The sequence below is a fragment of the Anguilla rostrata genome, chromosome 2 (assembly GCF_018555375.3).
Source record: "Anguilla rostrata isolate EN2019 chromosome 2, ASM1855537v3, whole genome shotgun sequence".
Classification (NCBI taxonomy): Eukaryota; Metazoa; Chordata; class Actinopteri; order Anguilliformes; family Anguillidae; genus Anguilla; species Anguilla rostrata.
In genome coordinates, this window is record NC_057934.1 from 66521499 (window position 1) to 66534144 (window position 12646).

General features: G+C 39.2%; 1 protein-coding gene across 2 annotated transcripts in view; it reads left to right on the forward strand.

Moving 5' to 3' along the window:
- Positions 1–7630: 7630 nt before the first annotated feature.
- Positions 7631–12646, forward strand: part of ntn1a (netrin 1a) — a 64762-nt gene continuing 59746 nt past the window's right edge. Inside the window, exons 1-2 of one of the 2 annotated variants that reach the window (XM_064324139.1) lie at positions 7631–8042; positions 10744–11808. In XM_064324139.1, coding sequence (XP_064180209.1) covers positions 10794–11808 — 1015 coding nt within the window. In that variant the 5' untranslated portion in view covers positions 7631–8042; positions 10744–10793. Of the gene's footprint in view, positions 8043–10231; positions 10439–10743; positions 11809–12646 lie in introns of those variants that run through there. The other variant, XM_064324138.1, reaches the window with a different exon arrangement.

Sequence of the window (12646 nt, forward strand, 5' to 3'; positions counted from 1 at the left end):
ACAGGGCTAGGCAGCCCTGATCTAGACCTAGTTATGCACCCTAAGAAACCCCAAATTAATGGTCGGTGTTTGTAAAGAATAGTAATAGATGCTCTCTATAGGCTACACAGAGCAAAACAATGTCTCTGGGTGCTACATATTTTACTCAAGGGGCAACATAAGATGTGTTTGGCATGCAATTTAGAAACCAACCACTTGATGTTGAAATTGAATGACCAGTTGTGGGGACTTCCAGAATTAAATGTTTTTAAAGAAAGCCAATTAGGTGAATGATCCTGACTGCAATCAACATTGGGAGAAATCTATCAAGAACAATTTTATAATCTAATATGCGTAGCACCATTGAGGCATGAAAGTTGTCTCACTGTACTACTATGCAGAGGTAAACTGATTAATGTATTTCTGTTTAGCTCCTATCTGGCACGACTTTAACAAGCAAATGGATCGTAAATAAATTTCCCTGTTACGTCTGAATGAATGAAAACAAGCAACGGAATGTATCGGGTCCTGCAACGTATAGAATGCATAAATACAACTTCTTTCAAAATTCTGTTGCTTCCATGCCAGTATGGTGAGTGACATGCTCTTGAAAGCAGGCAGCGAATACAAACTTATTCTGCGCGTGTGCATAGCCAGCCTTTCTTAGATCAATGCAACACTGACCACAAACTTCCTGCATGGGGCATCGCCAGGGCGATTTGCATTCTACATACAGTCACATTCTCCTCTTGTGCCCAGTTGCACAAGAGGCTACAGGCAATTACTCATTTGCATCAAGGGCACAGTGGGGAATGGGTAAACACAGTTAAATTTACATAATGCGCAGTGGACAATATGGGTCTTCTTCTGCAAATGGCTTCTGGGAATTTGTGATGAATATAGATCACAAATAAATATTTAACATGTCACTAAGCAACGAATAGGGCACTGGGCAGTGAATTTGCAAATAAAATGGTTGTTCAGTAGTTCTCCTTTACAGAATATCAGAGATACACAATTTCTGTAGAATATGAATGGCCCAAAGAAACTAACCCTAAAATTAAAATGCTGTCCATCGTCTCCAAAATAATTATTAAATGACAAGATAAGATAAGCATTAAATCAAATACTGATCTGTAGTCAGGGTCCAGAATTATTGGCACACTTGATAAAAATGCACCAAAATAGAGAGAAAAAATAACAGTTACTTTGATACACAACATGGCCAAAAGTGTGTGGACACCTGACATCCAACATCTTGTCCAAAATTATGGGCATTAATATGGAGTTGGTCCACCCTTTGCTGCTATAACTGCTATTCACATTGATCCCAAAGGTGCTGGATGGGTTGGAGGTCAGGGCTCTGTGCAGGTCAGTCAAGTTCTTCCACTCTGTTCCCAACAAAACCATTTCTATATGGACCTTGCTATATGCCTGGGGGCATTGTCATGCTGAAACAGGCAAGGGCCTTCCCTAACTTAGGGAAGCACAGAACTGTCTAGACCAGTGGTGTCAAACTCGTGCCATGGAGGGCCGTGTGTATGCAGGTTTTCATTCCAGCCTCAGATCTGATTATAATAGTTAAATTTTGCGAATTAGGGATGCGGGTTTTGTCACAATGGTGACCGACGTCTATGGTGACCCGCATTGTCTAAATAAAAATTTCTTATATTCTGTGCTCATGCAGTTAAACGCATATGGCTGAATGAGTAATTGGATTCAATTAAGGCAGCATTAATTGGTTGGAATGAAAACCTGCATACACACGGCCCTCCATGGCACGAGTTTGACACCACTGGTCTAGACTGTCATGGCATTCCATCCTTCACTGGAACTAAAGGGCCAAGCCCAAACAATGAAAAACAGCTGCAGTCCAAGAGGTGTCCAGATACTTTTGGTCATATAGCGTATTTTGTAATTTTCCCACATATGGAAATTATTGGATTTATTAATGATTTGACCACAAATAACATATTTTCAAATTATACTGTAAACGTATTTCTCCTGTAATTAGTATTCGGTGCGGTCTCCTCTGGCAAGGATAACAGCAATGAGCAGTCCCTTATAATATTTGAAAAGATTGAAGAGCACATCTAGATGACCCTTAACTATTTCTCCATGCAGGAACTTTCACATTCTTTGATGTCCTTCGGTTTATACTTATGGACTGCCGTCTTCAGCTCAGGCCCACAGGTTTTTTGATAAGGTTCAAGTCCGCAGATTGAGGTGGTCATTGCAGAACACTGATTTTCTTTTCACAGAACCATTTCTGTGGTGGTCGTGAGGCGTGTATGGGGTCATGTTGTCAGGTTGCGTGGGGGGGGTTGGACCCAAACGCAGAGGTCAAAAATACAAAAACTCCAAATGAAGGGAACAAAAGACTTTACTGCAAAAAAAGGAACAAAAAAAGGAACAAAACAACTTCTAACAAACAAGGGAAACTACAAAACGCAGGAACAAGGAAAAACCAGAATTTACAAACACGAGGAAACCAGAACATGGACAGGAACGCATGAGGTAGACTTGGGGAGGGGAGCACAGAACAACCAGACATACCGCAAGAATCCAGCACCTGAGTCACGGAAGAGGGCAACTTAAATAGACCACACTGACGAGACACAGGAGGGCACCATGAACAATCAGGCCACGGAAGGGGAAGGGAAAACGAGACAGCCAGAAAACAATGATTAGACAATTGGAAACAATCATACAATTAACACAGGGGGAGCAGGACACAAAACAGAAGTGCCGCCATCTGGCGGCCCAACAGGGAAAACGCAGACAGGAACACAGGACCATGACACATGTCTTTGTTGGAAGGTCCACCTATGGCAACGTCAGCATCCTGGCAGAAGTAACCAATGGAATTCATTATGCCAGTGACCTTAACAAGCACTCCTGGTCCACTGGCAGCAAGACAGCCCCAAATAATTAATGATCCACCACCATATTTGACAGTAGGTATGAGGTACTTTTCCTGGTGTGTCCCTCTGTATATTTATTTATTTATTTATTTATTTAACAGGGACAATACACATTGATCAACATCACTATTCTGTGATGTAACTGTGCCAGATTTAGCTAGATCGCTAATTTCCATCTGTTGTCCCTGGGCAGGCTGATGTTAACACATTAATAACAAGCAGACCAGACATGTAGATGGTGTGCTTGGCCAAAAAGTTACATTTTAGTTTCACCTGACTATAGCACCTGGTCTCAATCGTAGTTCCAATGACATTTATCCAGATGCTTGAATTTGGCAGTTGCTCTCTGTAAGGGCTACCAAGCATTTTCAAAGAAAGGTCTTTTATGGTTGATTACTAGACTTGGTGACCCCAAAATCCAATTAATCCTTTGGCTCTTTTTTGCCTCTCTCACCATCTTCCTTGTTGTATGGGGGACAACATGCAATTGTGTCCTCTTCTTGGCAAGTTTGTAACGGTTCCAGCTGTTTTAAAAAATTTGATTATTGCCCTAAAAGTCCTTAGCATTATGTTTAACCATTTATATATCTGTTTCTACCATTAATTTTTTTTAGGGTGAAAACTACCACTCCTTCTGATTTCACTATTCTTTGTCTAACAACGTGGTTTGTGACAAAGGGATTTTACTTGTATACCTGAGTGAAACAGGAAGTGAAGAAAGTACTGTTCCTTAAAACTGAGATTAACATGAAGTGGAATGTGATTGCAGATTTAGTTCAGATTTTATTCAATAGAATCCTTAGGAGTGCCTAAAGACACCTATGTTTTCGAGGAAAAATAGTATTACTCAATGACATTAGTTTAAAAAAAAACATATAGCATAAAATATAACTCATTTCCTGTGTTGCTTCTTTCATACTGCATTTCCCCCTCATTTTCATCAAGGGTGCCAATAATTCTGAACCTACGGTATCTCAGAGCAACCGCCATTTATCAAGTGTATCAAGTGCTGCCCCCTGTTGGCAGCAAAGATATGAAAACGCACAACAACCTTGGCGGCGAGCCCTCGCTAAGGAAACCTGGGATGGCGGTCATGCTTTCGGAAACGTCAAGCTGTGATCATTCACTATTTCTCCTAATGAGGTCTGAAGAACAATTAAGGTCTGCCTTTGTATTATTTCATATAATCAATAACTCCAACAAATAAACACTAATGTTTCTGCATGAATGATGCCTTACCCTGCAGTAAGCCACACTATAGAGCCTTACTTTTTTAATCAAAGCTCCCCCATAAAGGCATCCAGCACAGAAAAGACACCTCTGATCCAGCACCAGGAAGTGACGTTCCCTGAGTGAGCGTCATCTCTGTGCCTGGTGAGTAGCAACCAAACTTTTATTTTGGCAACACTTGCCCTGCGTAAATGTCAGCAGGCTTACCATGTGACTGAAAGTATTCCTTTCTTTACTTTCTGCCTTTGTGTTTTTGGAGGAAATTCCAAATGTAAGATTACAAAATAATAGCCTAATAATAATAATAATAATTATTATTATTATTATTATTAACTTTAAAGTAGAATTAAAAGTAGATATTATGAATAATAAGCAAAACACCTCAATGTACTGAGAAGCGTAACTACATAAAAAAGTAAGACAGCAACTAAGGGAACAATGACCAGTTTATATAATGTGATATGTATATACTTTCACGTATGTTGAAAATTAATGTTCAACTGCCTTATATCCAAAATATAGCAAAAAAAATAAAAAAATAAAAAATAAAAAAACTTTCCAGATTTCAAGATAAAAAAGCTTTCACAATATTCCCACAATCATACATCCATGTGTATCCAAGAGCAACATTCAAATTGTGGACATACCTGTCATACACTGGTAAAACTAAGAAAGACGTATGGAACATATCAAGATTAGCATATTCGTGGTAATGATATAACGATTTTTTATTGCTTCATAAAAACATTAAATTAACACGTTATCCAGCATGCTCCGTTAACAAAATAGCCAACTTTAATTTGAACTTTACAGTACAATACCTAATTTGAACTTTACATGACAGTACTTAAAATTTTTGTAACATTAGCAACTGCTATACTTCCCATAGGTGTAGGCACTATCCACACCATGCATTGTTGAGATCGAGATTCTACATAGCAGGATTAGAGCAACCTTTTGTAAAACAGCCATAATATTATGTAAACAAAAAAATTAATGACAAGAACAACATCAATTCAGAGCAGGGTAATGTGTAACCAGGTTTATGTATGAAAATATCTGTGAGTGTTACGTATGTATATTTCAAGTATAATGCCATATGTAGTATCATTTTTATTTCTTAAGAAGCATTTCCAATATAAAAAAATCACCATATCTGCTCCTCAGTAGTACATCGCGTATAGCATGCAAATTGAAGCCGCCCAAACTGTGTGGGTATGCAGATTAAGTTGGATTATCTAAAAACTGTTTTGAAGGGGGCTTTAATTTTAAGAGATAATTAAAACCCTGGAGAAACAGCATTGAGGCGCAAATAAATAAATAAATTAATCTCACTCGGCTAAAATATAATGTATTAAACTACCTCCAATTGTGCAAGTAACTTCCAAATCCACAAGATAGCGCTATAAATACACAGTCGTGGCCTGAATGAAGGAAGCAAAATAGAGGTACTGAAGCAGTGAATAAAATTTAAAATTCATGTAATGAAAGAGAGATTGTGAAATACACAAAAATTCTGTTGATTTGGAAATTCGAAAAAAATGTTTGATCAGACGGAAACGCTGGGAGTTTGCCAGTTATGAACGATTCAGAATAGTTTACAGAAGTTACATTTTAGCTGTCGGCTTGTTTGTAAAATGGTGTGGTTATTGATCGTTGCAGATCGGCATTTTTAAATGTCACTTGGGGGTTATATTATTATTATTATTATTATTATTATTATTATTATTATTATTATTTTGCTACAGGTGCATCGGAAATGTTGGATCGGAGGGAGAACTAGCCAATCTACAGGTAAAACATGATTTTTTAAGACGGGACAAGTTTAATCGCCAGTCAGATGGTATATTTTTTGATAATTTTGATTAACTGGTAGAGTACACATTATTCCCTGTCAATTTACGCGGAATTTGACATAAACAGGATGTAAGGTAGGCTATGGCCAAGACAATCCGTTTCTTGACCAGTTTCCAATTTTCTGCCATATAGGTTATATGGAACTGATTTTTTATTCAACTACCTGCATTATCTCCCTAATAAGAATCTGTATTGCATTTAAGATAAATTTAAATGTTTTTGCTCATAAAAAAACGAACACATCTTGCATGTTTAAAGAAGGAAATCATGCACAAATATATTCTTTGTACGCACTATAAACATAGGCCTACGTTATGTGGCCCTTCTTCCCATGAATCAGACCAGGATAATTAATTTGGCATTTCAGAAGAGCAACTGGCCAGGATAATGCCTGCATTCATCACCCCAGTCTACTTTGGGGGAAAAATAAGCTTTTGGAGAGGAAGAAAATGGCATTGGCCTGTTATTCTAAAGAAGTGTCACTACATGGGAATACATCGTAGGATATCTGATTATTCCACTTAAGGTCCCCGTTGATTTTTTTTTAACACAACCTGCAATTGTATAGACTGCCTTTCGGTGATTTAAACATTTCTGTTCAAATACTGGCCTTCGTAATATTACAACAGGTGCTGACCTGCTGATGAATTTGGTTCGTCTTAATTGCGACGAATTCCGAAAAAAAAAAATCAGTCCCTCCGTCGCTTCCCAGGCACATTCGAATACAGGTAGGCTAAACAAAATTGCCAACAGGTGTATTTCATACAATGACAACGGACCTCATGTTCTATACAAATAGCCTACAGCAATAGGATTTAGGCCTGCTATTCGATATAGACCTTACAGGCTATATCGGCTGCCTGGAAAGCTCAACAGACAAGTTTTCCAGAGCTTTGCATAGGAGATTCTCCCCCACCCCATCTTTCAAAATAATATATGACCATATTCTATCACATCGCACCATAGAGGTTATTAGGATAAATGCAGGTATGTAGGTATTATTCCCGTTGCCAGTGCTGAATCAGCCATAATCGCATAATTATCGGTTGCTATAACCTATAATAACCTCACAAAATGTAGCTTGATTGGCAGTATCAGTGTAATGGGTTCCTATTGTGCATTTTTTAAACCACCAGCTTACATTAGAGTACTACAAATTGTGTTAATAATAGTTTGAAGTGCAATTACTAACTAAACAATGTGTAAAGGAACGTATTTACTGTAATCACCATCCTTGTGTCGCTGTCTACTAGGCTACATGTGATGGGATGATTAGGCTACAACAGATTGGTTGGCCCTATATAAATGATTTCAAACTCAAATAATACACAGCGATGAATATGATCGTAAAAGCATTATCGTACGGGTCCATTTACGCTCAACCAGTATCGGCATGATGTCACGCACAATATGAAGTTTTTCCATTTAGCAACAGCTCATACAAAACTTCAAATAGGCGGACTATAAATTCATAATTCTACACATATTATTATCCAGATATTGGGAGTCCTATCTAACTCATATGTACAATGTTAGAGTTGAATTAACACTGCATATTGTAGGCATAAATCCCGAAGGTGTGCACGTGGTATCAAAATTCAAGCGGCAATGCTGCAAGGCATGGGGTTAGCTCATTGGTTAAGGCGGCTGCTTAACTGCCGTTCTTCGTGAACAACTTTGTCTAATCTAACCGACTCGGGTCGTAAAACAAGTTAGAAAATGTTATTTATAACTAGTAAAATGCTACGGTTCCTCCGTCGAGCTGCTGCGCCGTCGAGGAAGATAATAGGTAGAAAGTTGGCTGGTCGCAGACAACCGATACCCCGTGGTCCTATGAGGAGTGCGGCTGCAATGCCAAAGACACCCCGCTGAGAGAGCAGGGCCTTGAGCAGATTAATCAAGCTCAAATTCGATTTACAACGGACCATTTGCTTTGCCTACAACTCCACTGACATTCAAAGGGCGAGTATTTGCACAGAGCCCGTTTCTAAACCGCTGGGCTCCGTGACGGATGTCGTGAGAGAAGGAATTTTATACCAAACCCTGGGCTTGGTGAGTGTGCAGCGTAAAAGTTGTTCTCGGGCATCTCGATGACGAAATACTGTATAACTGCCTTGTGTAATGAGAGCCATTGCCATTGAAAGTTATTTAGCCACATCTGAAGTCTGCTCAATACAGGTGGTGAGTTAAGGCTGACAAATGCTGACAAAAACAGACGTGTGTTGCTTGTGTTGTTCTGTTACGGAATCAGATGCTTAGCCTAAGCGTTTGTGCTTCACCCTTTGACGACAGGAAACCGTATATTGGCTTATTACAGTGGGATTCTTAGTCGCTATGATCATATTAGCCTATACTTGCGGCGAGGCGGATCAGTTTGCAAGCGCGATTATTGTAATAGGCTACAGTTCGAGTAGGAGGAGGAGGAAAAGAGCTTACCATCATCCTTCTGCGTTTACTTTCGCAGTGCACGGCCCCCGTGAAAGGCGATGCAGAGAGGAAAGGTTTTTCATGTACCAAGTATTTGATTTGTAAGGTCCTGTGGACAGGAAACAAAGTGCTCCTTTTTGCAGTTACAGTACCGGAATTATGACCGCATTAATATTATAGCGCTGAAAGCTGTTCTGTATAAAATTGACATGATATTCGACAGATATCTGAAACAAGATTATAAATAATATTGATTTTTATACTATTGTTTTCATATTCGTTTATATTATCAAAGTAATGAATATCAAGGAATATGCCCACAGTGGCAGATTTTAAACCTGAATAACAAAAGTCATTATCAGCATGGTAAAAGACTTGGTAATTCATTGAGGTGTAACGCGTTGTGGTGTTTTGTTTGTCGAATAGGACAAGAAGAATAATATTGTGAGTTATCGAGCGTAACGTTCCAATTAATTTAGATGGCAACTGTTGGGTCTTGGGTATATTCTTAAAGTATATATGCAGTTTATATGACTTCACTCCAGTTTATATGACTTCACTTTTGAAAATTATATAAATTATATAGTTGGTCTAATAATAATAAAAATAATAATAATAATAATAATAATAGTAATAGTAATAATACAGATAAAGAGAAAATCGAATTACATTAATGATAATTGTAGTAAATCATATTTTTTGTAAAGAATACATTGCAAAATCTTCAGTAGTAATTCAACTCTAAACGTGTAAGTCCAGAAGGGATAAAAGTCTAGTCTCTATCAGAGTCAAATGAACTTTATTGCAGTTGATTGAACACTTATGTATGCAGTAATGAAGGTTATCAATAGCATGCACTTTGCTCAGATTCTGAATGTAATATACACATCATTCACAAGACACATTTGCAGGTATTTCATCACCACGAGAACTACTTTGGTCAAAAACAAAATTAGTTTTTCTAATTCCTTGTAAAAGCCAAATGGGCGTGGAAGTCGAAGTGATATCACTTTATTACTTTGTCATCTCAGCATTTGCAGTGAAGCTAGTCCTGCCCAGAAAACTGTTTCTGTGCCAAATGAAATGTTGTTACCTTTGATGCCTTTCCATTCAGCAGCCCACCACTGAAGTAAAAGCATGTTATATTTCAGCATTCTGCAGATGTTTTTTGTGATTCGCACAGATTACTCTTTTAAACTCAGTCCGTTTGTACAGGTGTGTATTATACTAGAGCAATCCAGGTGCTCAGTGGTGCAGTGGCAGCATGCCAGCTGAGATTTAAACCCTACAACCTTTAAGCTCATTGCGGAAATGTATTGCACTGATTTATATATTTACATGAAATTACTTTTGATATGAGTAATTCAAGCTTTACTGTTGTATGCATATCGATGTGCATGTTTAGATAACATATTTAAATGGTACTTTGGGCAAACTGTTGACTGTGCTCTGGTATATCCAGATAAGAAATGGGGGACATTCTTGAAATAATCTCTTTAAATTATTATTATTATTATTATTATTATTAATAATAATAATAATAATAATAATAATAATAATAATAATAATACTGCTTCAACAGCTAATGATGATGTGATACCATGTGATACCTGACGCCATACCTGCTGCTGCTGTTAGGTGTTCATGTTAAATGTAACATTTTTTGCATTAAATGAATTCAGTAGTTATTGGGTGCGAATGAATTGCGTCCTTGCATGTCAGACGTCGCCTTTAATTTTTATCCAGATATCTCTGACGTAGTGAGATCAGAAGAGTGTATTACCTAAATTCTCCCAAACCAAACACTTAGCAGATCCTCAACAATAGAGAGAGAGAGAGAGAGAGAGAGAGAGAGAGAGAGACGCACGGGGAGAGTAACGGGTCCTATACTGTATTTTTGCGCCTGAGTTCCAAGAAACAAACAAGAGCGCAAAAGCGCTTGTAATATCCTTCCGAAAGCGAAAGATCAAGGCTTGGAATCTCTTTATGACTTTCCTGCCATACTGAACTGTTATACCGAGGTACAGTGTCCTATGTGGAAATGTATTTACCTCGTGAGAAGATTTAATTCACGTTCTGCTACGTGATTATGCTATGGCGCGTTTTATCTCAAGCAGTAGAATCATTTTAATTAATATCGTTTTTTTTTTACTTTTCCGTTTTTCTGTGGCTTATGTCTTTCTTTGATGTTATTTCATTTTAAAGTTCTTTAATGTCATAGTTGTGCTCTTGAAATATAACGCCTCTCAGTGGCCGTTTACCTTTCCGGTGTTCTCTCAATTGACATTGCTTGAAGTGTATATTAAAGCACACCTTTCTCTCCTAGGGAACGGCTGTGTATTTCAGCGCGCGGGACTCTGAAGAACGTGGATTACAATGTTAAGGATTGCGGAGGCTTTGGCCACTCTGGTGGCGGCGTCTTTTATGGTCGAAGGTGTATTCGGTGGTTACGGGATGAGCATGTTTGCTGCGCAGACGTCTCCACCAGATCCGTGCTACGACGAGAACGGTAACCCGAGAAGATGCATCCCGGATTTCGTGAACTCCGCTTTCGGGAAGGAAGTGCGCGTGTCCAGCACCTGTGGAAAACCACCCTCTCGGTACTGTGTAGTGACCGAGAAAGGAGACGAGAAAAGTAGGAATTGCCACACTTGTGACGCCGGCGACCCAAAGAAGTATCACCCACCGGCGTATTTAACAGATCTCAACAACCCGCATAACCTCACTTGTTGGCAATCGGAAAATTACATCCAGTACCCGCAAAACGTCACACTGACACTGTCTTTGGGTAAAAAATTTGAAGTCACCTATGTGAGCCTTCAGTTCTGTTCACCGCGACCCGAATCTATGGCCATCTTTAAGTCGATGGACTACGGGAAATCCTGGGTTCCGTTCCAGTTCTATTCTACCCAGTGTAGGAAGATGTACAACAGACCAAATAAGGCTGCAATCACCAAGCAAAACGAACAAGAAGCAATCTGCACTGACTCCCACACGGACATGCATCCCCTCTCCGGTGGTCTGATAGCGTTCAGCACCCTGGATGGCAGACCCTCAGCCCACGACTTTGACAACTCGCCGGTGCTACAGGACTGGGTGACGGCCACCGACATCAAAGTAACTTTCAGCCGATTACATACTTTCGGGGACGAGAACGAGGACGACTCGGAGCTTGCGAGGGACTCCTATTTCTACGCGGTCTCAGACCTGCAGGTTGGCGGGCGATGCAAATGCAATGGCCACGCGTCGAGGTGCGTGAAAGACCGGGACGGGAACCTTGTCTGCGAGTGCAGGCATAACACTGCGGGGCCGGAGTGTGACAGATGCAAACCGTTTCATTATGACCGGCCTTGGCAACGCGCAACTGCAAGAGAAGCAAACGAGTGTGTCGGTAAGTCCTTGTCAATTTCACTATAGCATTGGCGAGAGTTCACGACTGAATTTAAAGCGACGGGTCCTCTGATGAATACCGTGATCCCTATAGAGTATAGAGTAAGTGTTGTTAGCGTTCGAGATACGACCGGTACATAAGCTGTTGCTGGCTTGTGTGGCAATTTGGCGTAGCAATAGAAAAAAAGTGCTTCTTGAACGTCGCCGAGAACATGTATATTTCTTTGCTTCACCATATTAGAATTTAATTCTGCGTGTATTAATATATAGTCTTATACCTGAATACAGTTATGTTGTAGACATATCCATCTACTGTAGTGTCACATTTTATCAGATACAATGATATTGCGAACAGCTAAGCACACTGTACCAACTCGCTTTTGTAAATTAAATAGTATAGGCTAATGCATTAATTACAGTAGTACTGAGGCATCTTTTTTGCTTTTAGTAAAATAAATTGAAATGACATGAGATGGCTTTGCACCGTTCGTTTACAAGTTAGAGCAGGCTGCAGCAAGACTTTGTAATACACCGACTTAAATATCAGCAATAAGACCATTTTGCGTAACTTTTATTGCCTCTGGGTGTATTAAAATACTGCTGTTCTGCACGCTAACATTCCAGCGCTTATACAGGTGTGTAGGATTACGTAGTTGGCTTTCTTTACACATGCTTTTAACCTACATACGCAGTATTCCAAACACTGGAATCCAAAGGTTGTTCAAAATGAGTAACTCCTTAAAATTGATAAAGAATGGTTTCTGCTTTCCGCAACATGCGTAAAATATAAGAAACAAACAAAAACGAAGCTGTAATAATAATAATAATAATAATACTTG